The sequence below is a fragment of the Oncorhynchus kisutch genome, linkage group LG9 (assembly GCF_002021735.2).
Source record: "Oncorhynchus kisutch isolate 150728-3 linkage group LG9, Okis_V2, whole genome shotgun sequence".
Taxonomy (NCBI): domain Eukaryota; kingdom Metazoa; phylum Chordata; class Actinopteri; order Salmoniformes; family Salmonidae; genus Oncorhynchus; species Oncorhynchus kisutch.
Window position 1 is genome coordinate 35,058,097 of NC_034182.2, and position 19,934 is coordinate 35,078,030.

At 41.6% G+C, this 19,934-nt stretch overlaps 1 protein-coding gene across 1 annotated transcript; it reads left to right on the top strand.

The window, feature by feature from the left end:
* Window positions 1–7,571: 7,571 nt before the first annotated feature.
* Window positions 7,572–17,165, top strand: LOC109896509 (ependymin-like). The gene is made up of 6 exons (XM_031831377.1): window positions 7,572–7,578; window positions 7,861–7,967; window positions 11,147–11,275; window positions 14,343–14,532; window positions 14,725–14,818; window positions 16,656–17,165. The coding sequence occupies exons 1-6, from the start codon at window positions 7,572–7,574 to the stop codon at window positions 16,792–16,794; spliced, it is 666 nt and encodes a 221-aa protein (XP_031687237.1). The 3' UTR covers window positions 16,795–17,165.
* The last annotated feature ends 2,769 nt before the right edge of the window (window positions 17,166–19,934 follow it).

Sequence of the window (19,934 nt, forward strand, 5' to 3'; positions counted from 1 at the left end):
CTGCCTGAGCCAATAGAGTGGAGCAGGGGTCCGGTGGCGATCCGCTTGTCACCTATACCTGGAAATGGTCTTCAACAGAGCAGCCCTGGCTCTCTTCCAGGTACGGCGACAGCAGCGGATGAACATCTGGGCAGATGGATTGCTGACTTCCTCCTCTTGCTCAGGGAAGAGCGTAGGCTGATATCCCAAGGAACACTCGAACATCAAAAGACTTGTGGCAGAGCAATGAAGGGTGGGAGTGTTGACCTCAGACGGGGGGAACCCCGTGACGAAATCCAGGGATATATGGGACCAGGGACGGTGAGGGACAGGCAGTGGTTGGAGAAGACCAGCCAGAGCTTGCCGAGGAGTCTTGTTCTGTACCGTGGGGTTATAGGGGTTATAGCGGCGAGACAGGGCATCCTGGAATGAGTAGGTGTGTCCAAACTTTTAACTGGTACTGTATATAATTAATTCAAGCCCTTTGGGTGTTGCCACAGATTTTCATTTGAATTGCCCATCCTAGAAGGCTCAAGGTCCACCCTATGGGACTCCCAATCACGGCCAATTGTGATACAGCCTGGAATCAAACCAAGGTCTTCTGTGACGCCTTTTGCACTGAGATGCAGTGCCTTGGATCGCTGCGTCACTTGGGAGCCCTGAATGCTGCTGCATAATGATGTAATATGCAAGGGAGATATGTATACTGTAGCTAAGAAAGTATTACAAAGTGTATGTTGTGTAGTAAGCTGTTAGTAGCCCATGTGCCTCACCCTAATCATTTGGTCCCTTTCCCCCTCATAACTTAGCCTACTTTTCTGACTTGGTGATGCACATGTAGCCTATAGCCTGTTTTAGAGAAATGTAATCATTGAATATTGTAAGAGCTACCATTGTCTGCTTATATGCCCCCTTCATTTATCCTACTGTTCTGACCTGGTGTACAGGGAGAATACTGTAAAAACAATCCATGTTTTAAATTTGGTCGATGTACATTTCAAAAGTGCTGAACAAATAGTTATATGGACTACGTCTGTCCTAGCTCGCTCTATAATGTTTTAAGCGAAATGATGGATTGCCTCGTATCCGCTCGTCGTTCCCTTATGCCATAGTTTGTACGCCTCAATTGCCAGTAGAAACCACATTTGTTTAAGCAAGTCAGCCATATCAGCTATGTTTTTTAAGGCAGTAAATGAGGCTGAATTAACAGTTTTTCTGCCAGACAAGGCTCCGCTGATAGCCAGGTGTAGAGGTGGTAAGGATTTCCTCCATGGTGCTGAAAAGGGACAGCTTTATGTAGGCCCTAACAGTTTGTGGGCACAGTTTGTCACCGTTATGGTGCAATTCATGTATTGTTTAGTGTTGTTTTGCGTAGTGACTTTGCTGGCATGCATCGGAAAACTTTTTGTGGAGTTTGCCCCACCAAGATTGACATGCTAAAATCACCACTGGACAGAATAAAAAAATAGCAACGATAATAAAAACGGGTATGACAGAAACAGTGGATTCCTATTAGCACATCGCAGTCACTTACACAGGACGACTGCCTACACTTAAATGTGAGAGCTGAACTATGTGAAAGATAGGCTTTCTACATGTTTAGGGCTCCCGAGAGGCGCAGCGATCTAAGGCACTGCATCTCAGTGCTAGAGGCGTCACCACAGGCACCCTGGTTTGAATCCAGGCTGTATCACAACCGGCCGTGATTGGGAGTCCCATAGGGAGGTGCACAATTGGCCCAGCATCATCCGGGCTTGGCTGGTGTACGCACTCATTGTAAATAAGAATTTGTTCTTAACTGACTTGCCTAGTTAAATAAAGATAACACAAACAAAAATTCAATGCACATCTACTTTGTGCATGACACAAGTAATTTTTCCAACAATTGTTTACAGACAGATTATTTCACTTATAATTCACTGTGTCACAATGCCAATGGGTCAGAAGTTTACATACACTAAATTGACTGTGCCTTTAAACAGCTTGGAAAATTCCAGAAAAGGATGTCATGGCTTTAGAAGCTTCTGATAGGCTAATTGATGATTGAGTCAATTGGAGGTGTACCTGTGGATGTATTTCAAGGCCTACCTTCAAACTCAGTGCCTCTTTGCTTGACATCATGGGAAAATCAAAAGAAATCAGCCAAGACCTCAGAAAAAATATTGTAGACCTCCACAAGTCTGGTTCATCCTTGGGAGCAATTTCCAAACGCCTGAAAGTACCACGTTCATCTGTACAAACAATAGTACGCAAGTTTAAACACCATGGGACCACGCAGCCGTCATACTGCTCAGGAAGTCTCCTAGAGATGAACGTACTTTGGTGCGCAAAGTACAAATCGATCACAGAACAGCTGCAAAGGACCTTGTGAAGATTCTGGTGTAAACAGGTACAAAAGTATCTATATCCACAGTAAAAACCAGTCCTATATCGATATAACCTGAAAGGCCACTCAGCAAAGAAGAAGCCACTGCTCCAAAACCACCATAAAAAAGCCAGACTACTGTTTGCAACTGCACATGGGGACAAAGATCATACTTTTTGGAGAAATGTCCTCTGGTCTGAGGAAACAAAAATAGAACTGTTTGGCCATAACGACCATCAGTATGTTTGGAGGAAAAAGGGGGAGGCTTGCAAGCCGAAGAATACCATCCCAACCGTGAATCATGTGGGTGGCAGCATCATGTTGTGGGGGTGCTTTGCTGCAGTAGGGACTGGTGCACATCACAAAATAGATGGCATCATGAGGTAGGAAAATTATGTGGATATATTGACGCAACAACTCAAGACATCTGTCAGGAAGTTAAAGCTTGGTTGCAAATGGATCTTCCAAATGCACAATGACCCCAAGCATACTTCCCAAGTTGTGGCAAAATGGCTTAAGGACAGCAAAGTCAAGGTATTGCATTGGCCATCACAAAGCCCTGACCTCAATCCTATAGCAAATTTGTGGGCAGAACTGAAAAAGCGTGTGCGAGCAAGGAGGCCTACAAACCTGACTCAGTTACACCAGCTCTGTCAAGAGGAATGGGCCAAAATTCACCCAACTTATTGTGGGAAGCTTGTGGAAGGCTACCAAATGCTAATTGAGTGTTTGTAAACTTCTGATCCACTGGGAATTTGATGAAAGAAATAAAAGCTTAAATAAATAATTTTCTCCTATTTTTCTGACATTTCACATTCTTAAAATAAAGTGGTGATCCTAATTGGCCTAAAACATGGAATTTTTCCTAGGATTAAATGTAAGGAATTTTGAAAAACTGAGTTTAAATGTACTTGTCTAAGGTGTATGTAAACTTCCGACTTCAACTGTAGATGTGAAAATGCCTCAAATATGAGTTCCCAAAACCCCAAATCCCCAAAATATATGCCCCACAGTTGCTGGACTCTGATGGCATCTCAAACACTTTGGGTCCACATTTAGACTTCCATGTGTTTAAGACCATTCTGGGCATTGACATGTTGAGCACTCAGTCTTAACCAATGCAATAACTTGTGTCCTAAAGATACACTTTGACATCAGCATAAATTTGATGATTTATGATATTATGATATTGATGATATTTTTCTAATATCTCTGACCCCTGCATGACCTTAGTGTATGTACTGTATTTATGTCTGGAGCACTGTTTCCTTGGTGACAGTGGCCATCGTCTCCTCTAAGCAGCTGAGGCAGCCAAAATGGCAGTGATGTACAGCCAGTATGCCTCGCTATACGCGCCGACCAATGTGGTGAGTCCTCTCTTTCTCTGTTTTGTGGTTGTTGTTTTTTGGCGCTTGTGTTGAATAAGTAAAAAAATAATTATTCTAGAGAGGCTGGAGCTTACTGCTATAGGTGAACACTGTAGCACGTCTGCCTGTTAACATTTTACTTGATATTATGCCATTATTATGTCTTTCTCTCTCTCATCCCTGTCTCTCTCCTGTGTGGGTAAAATGCCCCCGTCTGACAAACACTTGGCCAACCCACCAAAACAGACGACGGCATGGTCACTAGCAAACAGGAGCTACAAACCTTCCTCAAGGCAGCCTACTCCCTGTCTGTCAATCACAAGTAGCTGGGCACCCCTCAGAAGACAGTGGAACAAGCCAGATTGGTATGCCTATTGCCATGCAGAAAGCCAAGAGAGTCTGATAACCCAGGTAAAGAATCTACTGTGGGTCAAACCATTCCTGAACCCAGACAAGGGGTGGTTCATCCCGGACAGCTACAGATACATTGTGGAGGAAAGAGTGGTGCGGTTCACTCTAGATGGTTTCTCCCAGGTGATGGGGAGGTTCAGGCAGTACCATGCCTCAGTGTAAAAAGGAAACATGAGGGGCCCCAAGCCCCAAAAAGTAACACATAAAGAAGAGTTACACAGAGACAAAGCACCCAAAACCTCTTGTTTTCCTACAAAGTTACTTTAGGAACAGGAAATCTGTACGACTCTGGGCAGTATTGAAGAGCTACCAAACAATAGCTATAACAAAATGGCTACAGAATCACTTAGTAGAAGCACAGATAGAACAGTGAGACAGATATTTCACTGGATGTTTAAATGTGAAGCATCCGCTTGGTGTTTCCACTGACTTCCAAATAGGGAGTGAGAGGAAGCCCACTGGCGGGGAGTGAGAGGAAGCCCACTGGCGGGGAGTGAGAGGAAGCCCACTGGTGGGCAGTGAGAGGAAGCCCACTGGCGGGCAGTGAGAGGAAGCCCACTAGCGGGCAGTGAGAGGAAGCCCACTGGCGGGCAGTGAGAGGAAGCCCACTGGCGGGCAGTGAGAGGAAGCCCACTGGCGGGGAGTGAGAGGAAGCCCACTGGCGGGGAGTGAGAGGAAGCCCACTGGTGGGCCGTGAGAGGAAGCCCACTGGCGGGGAGTGAGAGGAAGCCCACTGGCGGGGAGTGAGAGGAAGCCCACTGGTGGGCAGTGAGAGGAAGCCCACTGGCGGGCAGTGAGAGGAAACCCACTAGCGGGCAGTGAGAGGAAGCCCACTGGCGGGCAGTGAGAGGAAGCCCACTGGCGGGGAGTGAGAGGAAGCCCACTGGCGGGGAGTAAGAGGAAGCCCACTGGCGGGCAGTGAGAGGAAGCCCACTGGCGGGCAGTGAGAGGAAGCCCACTAGCGGGCAGTGAGAGGAAGCCCACTAGCGGGCAGTGAGAGGAAGCCCACTGGCGGGCAGTGAGAGGAAGCCCACTGGCGGGCAGTGAGAGGAAGCCCACTGGCGGGCAGTGAGAGGAAGCCCACTGGCGGGCAGTGAGAGGAAACCCACTAGCGGGCAGTGAGAGGAAGCCCACTGGCGGGCAGTGAGAGGAAGCCCACTGGCGGGGAGTGAGAGGAAGCCCACTGGCAGGGAGTGAGAGGAAGCCCACTGGCGGGCAGTGAGAGGAAGCCCACTGGCGGGCAGTGAGAGGAAGCCCACTAGCGGGCAGTGAGAGGAAGCCCACTAGCGGGCAGTGAGAGGAAGCCCACTGGCGGGCAGTGAGAGGAAGCCCACTGGCGGGCAGTGAGAGGAAGCCCACTGGCGGGCAGTGAGAGGAAGCCCACTGGTGGGCAGTGGGAAAAGATTGAACAAGATAGATTTTGGCCGGCATTCTGTAAATGTTCTCATCAATGAAACATTTGATCTCAATACAGTTTTCTGTTTCCAAAATTAGAATATGTTATGAACAGAGTGGACTAAGGATTGTAAACTTTAACCTTTGCAAAAGTTTTTTTTAAATTGCATTTTTTTTTAGAAGGAGTGCAAAGGAAAATTGAGTTATTGCACATGCGCACTTCACAGAGTAGGCGTTTCCTAACGAAAATATGCAGATGATGCTAGAATGCGCCAATAGGATCTTGCTAGCTTGTGCTTAGCTCTGCCCCCCTTCTTGCTTGTTCTGTCCACTATGGCTCATTTGTTCCCATTGGAAATGACTGGCTGTGATCTATCTTGGTATAGTCATAAAAATCTTTGGTAGCAGCATTGGGTCTTTATTTGAAAAATTGTCTGTGAACAACACTGGGTCTCCCCTCGACAATAGTGGCAACAAAGATAGCAGTGTTCAGCATAAGGAAAACATGGAGTATCTGTACAGTCAAAACAATCTCTTTAAGCTTAGTGACGATGGGTTGGACAATAGGTCAGAGCCTAAAAGCAAGACCGGGGAAAGAAATGGTCCCAGAGCAAGCCTCAGTGCGCAGACTTGATTCAACTCTTCCACTCGGGTCACTTCCTCTTCCTCCACCCACACAGGAAGTGGTGTCACAGGATGCCACCTTTCCAATAAGTCAGTTTGTCAAATTACTGCGCTGCTAGCGCTTTCCCCAATCAAAAGTACTGTTGTTGTGAAGTGGAAATGTCTAGGCGCAATAACGGCTCAGCCGCGAAGTGTTAGGCCACACAAGCTCACAGAACGCCGAGTGCTGAAGCGCATAAAAATTGTCTGTCCTTGGTTGCAACACTGCCTCTGGAAGCAAGGTCAGCACAAGAACTGTTTGCCAGGGGGTTTCATGAAATTGGTTTCCATGGCCCAGCACTCACACACAAGCCTAATTTTTTTATTGTAATTTTACTAGGTAATTCAGTTAAGAACAAATTCTTATTTTCAATGACAGCCTAGGAACAGTGGATTAACTGCCTGTTCAGGGGCAGAACGACAGATTTGTACCTTGTCAGCTCTGGGATTTGAACTTGCAACCTTTCAGTTACTAGTCCAACGCTCTAACCACTAGGCTACCCTGCCGCCCTAAGATCACCATGCGTAAGCATCGGCTGGAGTGGTGTAAAGCTTGCCGCCATTGGACTCTGGAGCAGTGGATACGTGATGTCTGGAATGATTAATCACACTTCACCATCTGGCAGTCCGACACAAATCTGGGTTTGGCGGATTCCAAGAGAACGCTACCTGTCTGAATGCATATTGCCAACTGTGAAGTTTGGTGGAGAAGGAATAATGATCTGGGGCTGTTTTCCATGGTTCGGGCTAGGCCCCTGTAGTTCCAGTTAACAGGAATGTTCAGGGTGGTATGGCTACAAGCGAAAAAACACATTTACACCCATTTTCTCCCCGAGAGTCATGCGTCCTCCGAAACATGACCCGCCTGGCCACGCTAATAACACAGTTCAAAATGAAATATTGCTATACTTTTCCAGACGTCACCACCACCCACACACACAATTATTCACACTCAAAATAGGAATCATTTCATTGACTTTTTAAATGAATATTGTGTCAAAGCCAGACTTCACCAAATCAAATAGATTTGTATGTACAGTATTGACACCCTTGGTAAAGATGAACAATAATGACTGTATAAAATAAATAATTCAAATACCGAGCTATATTTTATGCTGTATAAAATTTTGGATGAAATTATATTATTTTATATCAACACTAATTGCTGAGAGGGAGAGATTTTGTTTAACAAGTAATACTTTTTTCTCCAAAGGGTAGGGGTCAAAATTATTGACACCCCTAAATATTCTTATGAAAGTAATCAAACGTTTAGTATTTGGTCCCATATTCCTAGCACACAATGACTATGTCAAAGTTGTGACTCTGCAAACTTGTTGGATGCGGTTGCAATAGGTTTTGGTTGTGTTTCAGATTATGTTGTACCTCTCGCCATGACCAGTAATGGTTTTGGGAGAATCATTTTGACCCTCTGTAACTTTCTCACTCATCATTGTTCACAATTCATTCAGAATTATCCATAACCATTCTTGTAGAAGTGTTAAATTCTATTCTCATTTACAATAACAGTATAGAGTCATTATTGCTCATCTTTATTTCATACAAAGTGAGTGTGCTTTACACTAGAAGTTTTAAAAACTTCACCGTGATCGTATTGAAAAAAATATTATTTGGAAGAAGTGAACTTTCCCCAACTTAGACAGCTGGTGGTTGTTGTTTCAGATTTTGGAGGGGATGAGGTGGTGGACTGTGTGACAGTGGAGCCCTTCATGCTGTTCGACTATGTGAAGCTCACCAACAACACTGCTAAAATGGACAGGAGGTGCAAGGCATGTGTGTGTGTGTGTGTGTGTGTGTGTGTGTGTGTGTGTGTGTGTGTGTGTGTGTGTGTGTGTGTGTGTGTGTGTGTGTGTGTGTGTGTGTGTGTGTGTGTGTGTGTGTGTGTGTGTGTGTGTGTGTGTGTGTGTGTGCGCGTGCATTTGTGTGTGTGTGTGCGTGCATTTGTGTGTGTGCGTGCATTTGTGTGTGTCAGCATATGTCTCAGGTGACTGTACAGCAGGGTTGACCCTGTGGTGAAAACAGCAGTGTAGTGAAACACATTCAGTGACATGTGATTCCATTTCTGGAAGTGAGAATTGTCTGAACCTTTACTGACCTCACCACAGAAAACTGTTGAGATTCTGTTGAGATTCAGCCTGTACTGCATCTTCAAATCAAATTCAATGTACTGTAAGTGTTTTTGTGACCCTTGAATCCACTCTCATGTATCTAGGTGCTTATCACCTAAGGTCTGTCCTCTGTTGTAGCCTACAAAAAGACTAGGAATCTCAGCGTCTACATGTTTGATTTCATTTGACATTGATCTGTTTTATTTGCCTTTTGAGGCATATAGCAGGGAAGGTGGGTGGTGGGTGTGTAATGTTGAAATGCTTCAATGGATGTTTATATGGGCTAGTTGAAGCAAAACTTGCTTAGCAGAGGATGATCCATTGACCTCTGCGTCGTGGGCCCAGCACGCTTCCACTGCGCCACTCTGCTTTCATCCACCCCAGATGAGACTCTGATGATGAGTCTCCATCACTGGTTTAGGAGGCCAGAGCCGTATCCATTAGGTCACTAGGGCACAGTTAAACAGGAAATAACTATATGAACTGTCAGAAGTAGTGAAAAAGAATCTGCATGGGAAGGTCTGAGGCCTGCCCATGAAAGGAGGCTTTTTTCATCCCTGTTTGCACTTTATAGCTAGAATCCAACTGGATAACAGAGGATGGTTTCAATTCATCGACATCTGGGTTATGAGCCCAGCACGCTTCCCGTGTGCCACTCTGCTTCCCATGTCTTCTGCTGAGGAAGGAGGCATATAGCAGGGAAGGTGGGTGTGTAATGTTAACACTCTTCAATGGAAGTTTATATTGTATTCAATCAGATCACAGAAACTGCTACAGCTGTCTAAACCAAACATTGGATCGATTGTAGCTCGAACGGTTCAATCAAACAAGGAAGTGGTGCCATGCTCTGGTTAGATAAACCAGTTTAGCGCCTGACATTAACAACAAACAAATGAGTCTCCAAATGATTTGTTAATTCAGTGGTACCTTGTAACATCTCTCTTAGTGCACCATGGCTGTATTCAATAGGCACCAAATGGAAGAAAACTGACTCTAACAGAGAGGGACTACTTAGACTTGTCCAATAAGAAACGCTCATTTTGTTTTCTGTTGCATAAACATTGTAAAACACTTTCAGCTGTGTGCCCTAATGAATACAACCCAGGATGGCTTGTATAATATTCATGAGGTATACGTTCAGATGGTCTAGTTCCTTGCATCAGGTGACTCGCCCACCTTCTCGAGATCATATGACCGTGATGTCACAGATGTTGCTATTAGCACTCGTGACCTGTTTTATTCCTGACCATTACAGGCTTTACTAGCTTCCTCCTTCAACAATGGTTATTTAGATAACAAGCCCCGAAATACAGTACTTACAGTTGGGGGGACTTTGAGATACCGATCAAGTTTATTTACACAATCAAAATGATTGTTTTTGTTAGTTTGTGGCACCAGCTCATTTGCTTAAAGGGAAACAGGTACAATAGCACCTGCCTTGACAGTATGTCCAAAGTGGAGGCTGCTGAGGGGAGGATGGCTCATAATAATGGCTGTAATGGAGCGAATGGTATGGCATCCAACCATGTGTTTGATGTGTTTGATAGCGTTTCACTGATTCCACTCCACCCATTACCACGATCCCGTCCTCCTCAATATGGGTGCCACCGACCAACTGTGACACAAACAAGTATTCATAGGAAGGTCTTTTTTGTAGAAACGTACCTATCACACCATAAAAGCCATATAAAAGTAATGATAAGAGAGTAATGATATACTCTGCTATAATAATGATATGATCTGCTATAATAATGATATAATTTGCTATAATAATGATATGATCTGCTATAATAATGATATAATCTGCTATAATGATATACTCTGCTATAATAATGATATGATCTGCTATAATAATGATATAATCTGCTATAATAATGATATAATCTGCTAAAATAATGATATGATCTGCTATAATAATGATATAATCTGCTAAAATTATGATATGATCTGCTATAATAATGATATGATCTGCTATAATAATGATATGATCTGCTATAATAATGATATAATATGCTGTAATGATATACTCTGCTATAATAATGATATGATCTGCTATAATAATGATATAATCTGCTATAATAATGATATACTCAGCTATAATAATGATATAATCTGCTATAATAATTATATAATCTGCTATAATAATGATATAATCTGCTATAATAATGATATACTCAGCTATAATAATGATATAATCTGCTATAATAATTATATAATCTGCTATAATAATGATATAATCTGCTATAATAATGATATACTCAGCTATAATAATGATATAATCTGCTATAATAATTATATAATCTGCTATAATAATGATATACTCTGCTATAATAATGATATACTCTGCTATAATAATGATATACTCTGCTATAATAATGATATAATCTGCTATAATAATGATATAATCTGCTATAATAATGATATGATCTGCTATAATAATGATATGATCTGCTATAATAATGATATAATCTGCTATAATAATGATATAATATGCTGTAATGATATACTCTGCTATAATAATGATATGATCTGCTATAATAATGATATAATCTGCTATAATAATGATATACTCTGCTATAATAATGATGTGATCTGCTATAATAATGATATAATCTGCTATAATAATGATATAATCTGCTATAATAATGATATAATCTGCTATAATAATGATATACTCTGCTATAATAATGATATAATCTGCTATAATAATGATATAATCTGCTATAATAATGATATACTCTGCTATAATAATGATATAATCTGCTATAATAATGATATACTCAGCCATAATAATTTTATACTCTGCTATAATAATCCCTGTCACACTCCTGTCCTTTCAGGCAAATGAGAAGTTTTATGCAAATGCAAAATACACCTATGATGCGATGCTCAAGCGTATCCGCTTCAAGGAGGTTGGCTCTTATGAGAACAAGACATTCGGCATTGATGCCCTTCTGCTCTTCAGAGAGGTAACAAACACTTATTCACAACAATAACCATGTATTCACAATAACAGCCATTTATTCAACATACCGGTACACAAAGATCCCAGTCATGCTAGGGTTGTCAAACGATAAAGTGTTTTTAATCGAGTTAATTGCAAATTCCAAAATTTGCTCAAAGTGAGCTGTAATTGACAACTTTTCATATTAAAACGTCTTCATTTTGTCAAATATAGCGGTTCGCAGAATTTGTTTTGTCAGTTTTTTGGGGGGGTGGTGGGGGGTAGAGCAGCTTTAATATTGCAGATAGATTGTGGCTTCAATCAATGTGATTGTCTGCATCATTTTCAATCCCTTATATATTTCTTTAGTAAATATATATATATAAAATATATATTTAATATATTTTCCTTTATTATTTTCACCTAACCCTGCCACCCCTCCCCTAATTGGAGTAAACTAATGGACAACAACACTCAGGCTTCTACTTCTAGTTTATACATACTGTATTTTACAGACACAGTATATTTTACAATAGTTATCTTTTGTTTGTTTTTAGTCCCACACTTCAGCTAAAAAAAATTCTCACAGAAAATTATTTTCTCTGTGTATATCAATGATGTTGCTCTTGCTGCGGGCGACTCCCTGATCCACCTCTACGCAGACGACACCATTCTATATACTTTCGGCCCGTCATTGGACACTGTGCTATCTAACCTCCAAACAAGCTTCAATGCCATACAACACTCCTTCCGTGGCCTCCAACTGCTCTTAAACGCTAGTAAAACCAAATGCATGCTTTTCAACCGGTCGCTGCCTGCACCCGCATGCCCGACTAGCATCACCACCCTGGATGGTTCCGACCTAGAATATGTGGACGTCTATAAGTACCTAGGTGTCTGGCTAGACTGCAAACTCTCCTTCCAGACTCATATCAAACATCTCCAATCGAAAATCAAATCAAGAGTCGGCTTTCTATTCCGCAACAAAGCCTCCTTCACTCACGCCGCCAAGCTTACCCTAGTAAAACTGACTATCCTACCGATCCTCGACTTCGGCGATGTCATCTACAAAATGGCTTCCAACACTCTACTCAGCAAACTGGATGCAGTCTATCACAGTGCCATCCGTTTTGTCAATAAAGCACCTTATACCACCCACCACTGCGACTTGTATGCGCTAGTCGGCTGGCCCTCGCTACATATTCGTCGCCAGACCCACTGGCTCCAGGTCATCTACAAGTCCATGCTAGGTAAAGCTCCGCCTTATCTCAGCTCACTGGTCACGATGGCAACACCCATCCGTAGCACGCGCTCCAGCAGGTGTATCTCACTGATCATCCCTAAAGCCAACACCTCATTTGGCCGCCTTTCGTTCCAGTACTCTGCTGCCTGTGACTGGAACGAATTGCAAAAATCGCTGAAGTTGGAGACTTTTATCTCCCTCACCAACTTCCAACATCAGCTATCTGAGCAGCTAACCGATCACTGCAGCTGTACATAGTCTATTGGTAAATAGCCCACCCTTTTTCACCTACCTCATCCCCATACTGTTTTTATTTATTTACTTTTCTGCTCTTTTGCACACCAATATCTCTACCTGTACATGACCATCTGATCATTCATCACTCCAGTGTTAATCTGCAAAATTGTAATTATTTGCCTACCTCCTCATGCCTTTTGCACACATTGTATATAGACTCCCCCTTTGTTTTCTACTGTGTTATTGACTTGTTAATTGTTTACTCCATGTGTAACTCTTTGTTGTCTGCTCACACTGCTATGCTTTATCTTGGCCAGGTCGCAGTTGCAAATGAGAACTTGTTCTCAACTAGCCTACCTGGTTAAATAAAGGTGAAAAATATATATAAATTAAAAAATTAAAAAATTCAACCCATCCCATCTATAGCTGAAGAACATCCCGTTTTGATTTATATTTGTCATATATTTTTCAACTGTGCCGTGATGTTTCACAAAAGTTCTGAATCGTTCTATTCTCATAGTTTCCAAAACAGCATGGGATACAATTAAGTATGGGAGGAGTTCAAATTGAAGAAGTGGCAGAAACCAACCTATTGGGAGTGCAGCTAGACAACTGCTCTTCATGGTCGTCTCAAATAATTATCTATGTAAAATAATTATTAAAACCAGGAAGAATTCTTAAGCAAATAACACAAGCATTAATTGAGAATCAGGTGAACTACTGTTCTGTGGTCTGAGGAAATGCATCATCAAGTGAAGTTAGGAGGCTGCAGAAAGCACAGAACAATGCAGCAAGGATTGTTTTAAGGTGGAGATATGGTTCTTCTGTTGCAGTCATGCGCAGTGTTCTTGGTTGGTCATCAATCGACAAGGGTAATTGAAAAAAACATGCTTATTTTATTTCATAATATACACCATTTAAAACGGCCAAGTTCTATTCACAACGGTATTCAGTTGGTAAGAGACAGACATTCCCTAAATACTAGGAATAGATTGTCCACCATCTATGTGTTATCCAGACACAACGGTATTCAGTTGGTAAGAGACAGACATTCAGTAAATACTAGGAATAGATTGTCCACCATCTATGCGTTATCTAGACAGAAAAGAGAAATAGGCTAAATAACATTTCGATTTAGAGCAATAAAGAAATGTAATAAATTATCTGAGCAAACCAGAAACCTTTCAATATATACATTTAAACATTATTTTAAACCATTTAAATATAATACATAGACATGTTGTGGGACTATAGTAGATGAACACTGAATCTACAAAATATTGATTCTTCATTGGGTTATTATGTTAGTATATCATGTATGTTTGTAGTAGTGTGTTATATGTGAAAATGTGTTCGTATTCTAAATTGTATTTGAATGTTTAAGGACTCCTGGAAGATGAGTCCAAATGGGGACGAAAAGAGTTCCAAATCAAATCAAATCAAATCAAATCTACAGGTTGTAAATTAAAGATAAACATTTTTGCTAAGAGTATTATTGTTTGATTGATTATGACTTTTATATCACCCAGCAGTGCTATTTGCAGAGTTAGCTCCAGGTAAATGTTGCAATTCAAACATCATACAAACCAGCTTTGCCTCTGACTTCTCCCAGGGTGTCATGTATACGATTAACCACAGGAACAAAACCTGTAAGAAGGAGAGGCTGAAAAGGGAGGACTTCCACCCTATGGAGATCCCTGCCGATGCTGCTCTGCTGGGCCAGGTGATCCTGGGGAGCTCCTCTGGTCCAGGACAAGGTCTGCTGGTCAACACCTGGTATGGAGAAGTTGCAACCCCAAGTGGTAAGGAAATGGACAAGGCCGTTTGTTAAATACTTGCCTCTTATTTGTGGCCTTCCTCTCTCCGAGGGAATACCAAGAAACATTCCTAGCAACTATTTGTTGCATGGCAATTCAGATTTGTGATTCTGTTCTCAAATCACATTTCTACTCCCTGATTGTGGCTTTCTGACTTTGGATCAATTTCATCACCAGGTAAAGACAAGTGGGTGAGTACCTTCACTGAGGTTGGGTGCATACCTGTCAGCTCTGCATACTACACGGACAAGACCGGCTGGATGCTTTCAAGGTTAGTGTGTCTATTATTGGGCAGTGAATTAAATATGACAGTTTTTGTATATAGTACCAGTCAAAGGTTTGGACACACCTACTCATTCAAGGGTTTTTCTTTATTTGTACTATATTCTACATTGTAGAATAATAGTGAAGACATCAAAACTATGAAATAACACATATGGAATCATGTAGTAACCAAAAAAGTGTTAAACAAATGAAAATATATTTTATATTTGAGATTCATCAAAGTAGCCACCCTTTGCCTTGATGACAGCTTTGCACAATCTTGGCATTCTCTCAACCAGCTTCATGAGGTAGTCACCTGGAATGCATTTCACTTAACAGGTGTGCATTGTTAAAAGTACATTTGTGGAATTTCTTTCCTTCTTAATGCATTTGAGCCAATAAATTGTGTTGTGACAAGGTAGGGGTGGTATAAAGAAGATAGCCCTATTTGGTAAAGGACCAAGTCCATATTATGACAAGAACAGCTCAAATAAGCAAAGAGAAATGACAGGCCATCATTAATTTAAGACATGAAGGTCAGTCAATATGGACAATTTCAAGAACTTTGAAAGTTACAAAAACCATCAAGGGCTATGATGAAACAAACTCTCATGAGGAACGCCAAAGGAAAGGAAGACCCAGAGTTACCTCTGTTGCAGAGAAGTTCATTAGAGTTACCAGCCTCAGGAATTGCAGCCCAAATAAATGCTTCACAGAGTTTAAGGAATAGACATATCATAAACATCAACTGTTCAGAAGAGACTGCGTGAATCAGGCATTCATGGTCGAATTGCTGTTAAGAAACCACTACTAAAAGACACCAATAATAAGAAGAGACTGGCATGGGCCAAGAAACACGAGTAATGGACATTAGACTGATGGAAATCTCTCCTTTGGTCTGATGAGTCAAAATGTGAGATTTTTGGTTCCAACAGCCATGTCTTTGTGAGATGCAGAGTAGGTGAACGGAGGATCTCCACATGTGTGGTTTCCACTGTGAAGCATGGAGGAAGAGGTCTGATGGTGTGGGGTGCTGTGCTGGTGACACTGTATGATTTATTTAGAATTAAAGGCACACTCAACCAGCATGGCTACCACAGCATTCTGCAGCGATACGCCATCCCATCTGGTTCGCGCTTAGTGGGACTATCATTTGTTTTTCAACAGGACAATGACCCATAACACACCTCCAGGTTGTGTAAGGGGAATTTGACCAAGGAGAGTAATGGTGCTGCATCAGATGACTTGGCCTCCACAATCACCAGACCTTAACCCAATTGAGATGGTTTGGGATGAGTTGGACCGCAGAGTGAAGGAAAAGCAGCCAACAAGTGTTCAGCATATGTGGGAACTTGATTTGTTTAGCACTTTTTTTGGTTACTACATGATTCCATATGTGTTATTTTGTAGTTTTGATGTCATTATTATTCTGCAAAGTAGAAAATAGTAAAACTAAGGAAAAACCCTTCAATGAGTAGGTGTGTCCAAACTTCTGACTGGTACTGTATATATATATATATATATATATATATATATATATATATATATATATATATGTGTGTGTGTAGTGTCATATTTGACATCAATACATGGTCTATGTAGTCTTTGTTCCATATCCTCGTTCTGAGAAACTTCCTCAGTCCATTATGTGTTCCTGAAAGCAATCAAAAGAATGTCTTCATTTCGGTTGTGTGATACTTATGGAAACATAGAATCTATAATTGTAAAATAATAAAAGCATTATGAATTATTAACTCCCCTCAAGCATGGATTTGACTGTTGTTAAATCTACAGATATCCATTATGTTATAATTATATAATCTTTTCATTTTTTTTACTCACAGCTTCTTCAACATTGTCGTTGGGATCCTGGACCCCCGGGAGTTCTTCCCTCCTAAATTCTGTCAGGGCGCTTTACTGGATGAGACTGAAGAGGCTGCCAACTTCTACAGCATTTTCAAAAACCTTACAAAATATTCCTAAAGGACATTGTCTTTCATTTTCTTATAAGAATTTCACACAACTATTGCTTATTTTTAACCTGAGATAAAAAGCCGTTTTTTTCAAATGAATTCATAAATACAAAAAAGGATTGTGTTAGTGTAGGAAAAAGGGGTAAAACACAAGTTACAAAAATAATCTACTACTGACCATGTTACAAGTCAGTTACACTGAGCATTATATGTACACATTACCATCGCAAACTTTAATTTCTTGCATTGAACTGTCCTTCTGAATCATTTCTTTTCAAAGGCAAGTCTACAGTTAGGGTTTGGCCGGGGTAGACCGTCATTGTAAATAAGAATTGGTTCTTAACTGAATTGCCTAATTAAATAAAGGTCAAATCAAATAAATACAGTAATAGTTTCATAGTATAGTGGACAGCTAGCACTTTACAAGACCTCTTCATATTGTGTAGACATAGAAAGAAACATCCAGATAAGAGACTCGGTCAGTTGTATCAAGAAATGACTTATTATACTATACTGACTATACCTCAATGGAACAACAGACAGACTTCAACAACCAACTAGCTACTGTGCTACAGGACGGGTTAATGTGGTAGCAGTAATATGTCACTCCCCTTAGCTCCTCCTCCTCCTGCACTCCCACATTGGCAGCCATCACCCCTGGCTCCCAGCCCTCTTTTTCCAACCACAACATTCTGGCATCAGGGTCATCGTCTGAAAACCAGAGGTGAGACCCAGAGTTCCTCAATGCCTCCAGGTACTGCTTTAGCACCTGGCTGACCTTGGCTCCCCATTCCCTAGACTGTAGCAAGGTATCTATGGTGCACTTGTCTAGAATGAGGTCCAGGCTCTCCGAACCAAGTCCAGCTTTGAGGAAGGATTCTGAGGTTGCATGGCTTTGTTTGCTCTGTGTTCCTACATTAGGCGCACAGCAATAGGGGAGATGTCAGCACAGGTCATCTGCACTGGCCAGGGAGAGTCTTTGTGTATGCAGGGTCTTAGGCCAGAGGAACCACAGCCCATGTCGAGGACGCTAAGTAAGGCATCCGAGTTGGGAATGTGGCGTGGGCAGGATGAAGTGCCGGATTGCGTCAAAATCAAAGAACCATTCAAAGGTCTAGCTTTTGTTTTCTGTGTAGAATCGGTCCCATGTTGCGTTTTCGTCCATGTTGTTGATAAATGAGTAGGGACAGAAAGGTGAATGTCAGAGAGAATACTAAAACATGCTGGCAGTATTATATCATTTTCATAATGTCAGTTTATAAACCCTTAAAGCAGAGTTTCCCTACCACTACACAGCTGATTCAAATAACCAACTCATCATCAAGCTTTGGTTATTTGAATCAGCTGTGTAGTGCTAGTGCAAAAAACAAAACATGCATTGGGGGCAGGACCGAGTTTGGGAAAACCTAACTTAAAGGGGTAATCTACAGTTGCTTCATCCATTGTTGGACTTTTGAATTAATGAAATGTGCCCATTGATTCTTGAAGGATAATTTATAAATGCCTCATGAGCTTAGTTCAACTGTTGTACCCCATCAGAATCCAAAATATAAGCTTGTTTCACTCCAATGTTTGTAAAGGAAACGTAAACAAACACTATACAGCCTCAAAACATGGTTAAAACTATTGTCACGAATTCCCTGCTGGTAACTATTATCTCACAACCCTTTCAAGTTGTACACTCCTCTCCCTACCGGAGCCTGAGAGTCTTGAGCAGGGGTGTCACACTCATTCGATGGTGGGCTGAGTGACTGCAGGTTTTTTGTTTAAGACCTAGACAACCAGGTGAGGGGAGTTCCGTACTAATTAGTAACCTTAATAAATCAATCAAGTACAAGGGAGGAGCGAAAACCTGTAGACACTCAAACGCTCTCTGGCCTGTGTGTCCTGGGCCCTGATTGGTTGCTAAGAGGCACATTGTTAAGGGGCAGGTCACCTGACAGCTCTTCTGACTGACTTTCTCAACAGAAATATCTGAATAGATAGCAAGTAAGGTAGCTAACAGTATTTAGCTAGAAGCCAGAGGTCAAATTGAATGTGTTATCGTCTAGGTTGCATCAACTTATTTTACGAAACAGAAAGAAATGGAGACATACTTGTTAGACTGGATTGTTGCCTCACACGTGATGTTGTGATTCATTTCCCTAACCTCCTTGGCTAGATTGTCAGTATGTTTAAAATCTCACTGCTCCTGTAGCTACATACTGTGTGCGCAGTGGTGGACGGCTGCACATGCGTCAACCAATGTAAACAAGTATGCAGTACTGTGGAGGCACTTCTATATACTCTGTTTTCGATACACACATACACATATATATACAGTTGAAGTCGGAAGTTTACATACACCTTAGCCAAATACATTTAAACTCAGTTTTAGACAATTCCTGACATTTAACCCTAGTAAAAATTCCCTGACTTAGGTCAGTTAGGATCACCACTTTATTTTAAGAATGTGAAATGTCAGAACAATAGTGGAAGCCACAACTTTGGAAGTATGCTTGGGGTCATTGTCCATTTGGAAGACCCATTTGCGACCAAGCTGTAACTTCCTGACTGATGTCTTGAGAAGATGCTTCAATATATCCACATAATTTTCCTTCCTCATGATGCCATCTATTTTGTGAAGTGCACCAGTTCCTACTGCAGCAAAGCTCCCCCCACAACATGATGCTGCCACAGAACACGTCTCCTTCCTGAGTGGTATGACGGCTGCGTGGTCCCATGGTGTTTATACTTACCTTCAGTCGTTGCTCCCAAGGGTGAACCAGACTTGTGGAGTTTTTTTTTCCCCTGAGGTCATGGCAGATTTTCTTTTCTTCCCCATGATGTCAAGCAAAGAGGCACTGAGTTTGAAGGTAGGCCTTGAAATACATCCACAGGTACACCTCCAATTGACTGAAATAATGTCAATTAGCATATCAGAAGCTTCTAGAGCCATGACATAATTTTCTGGAATTTTCCAAGCTGTTTAAAGGCACAGTCAATTTAGTGTATGTACACTTCTGAGCCACTGGAATTGTGATATAGTGAATTATAAGTGAAATTATCTGTCTGTAAACAATTGTTGGAAAAATTACTTGTGTCATGCACAAAGTAGATGTCCTAACCGACTTGCCAAAACTATAGTTTGTTAACAACAAATTTGCAGAG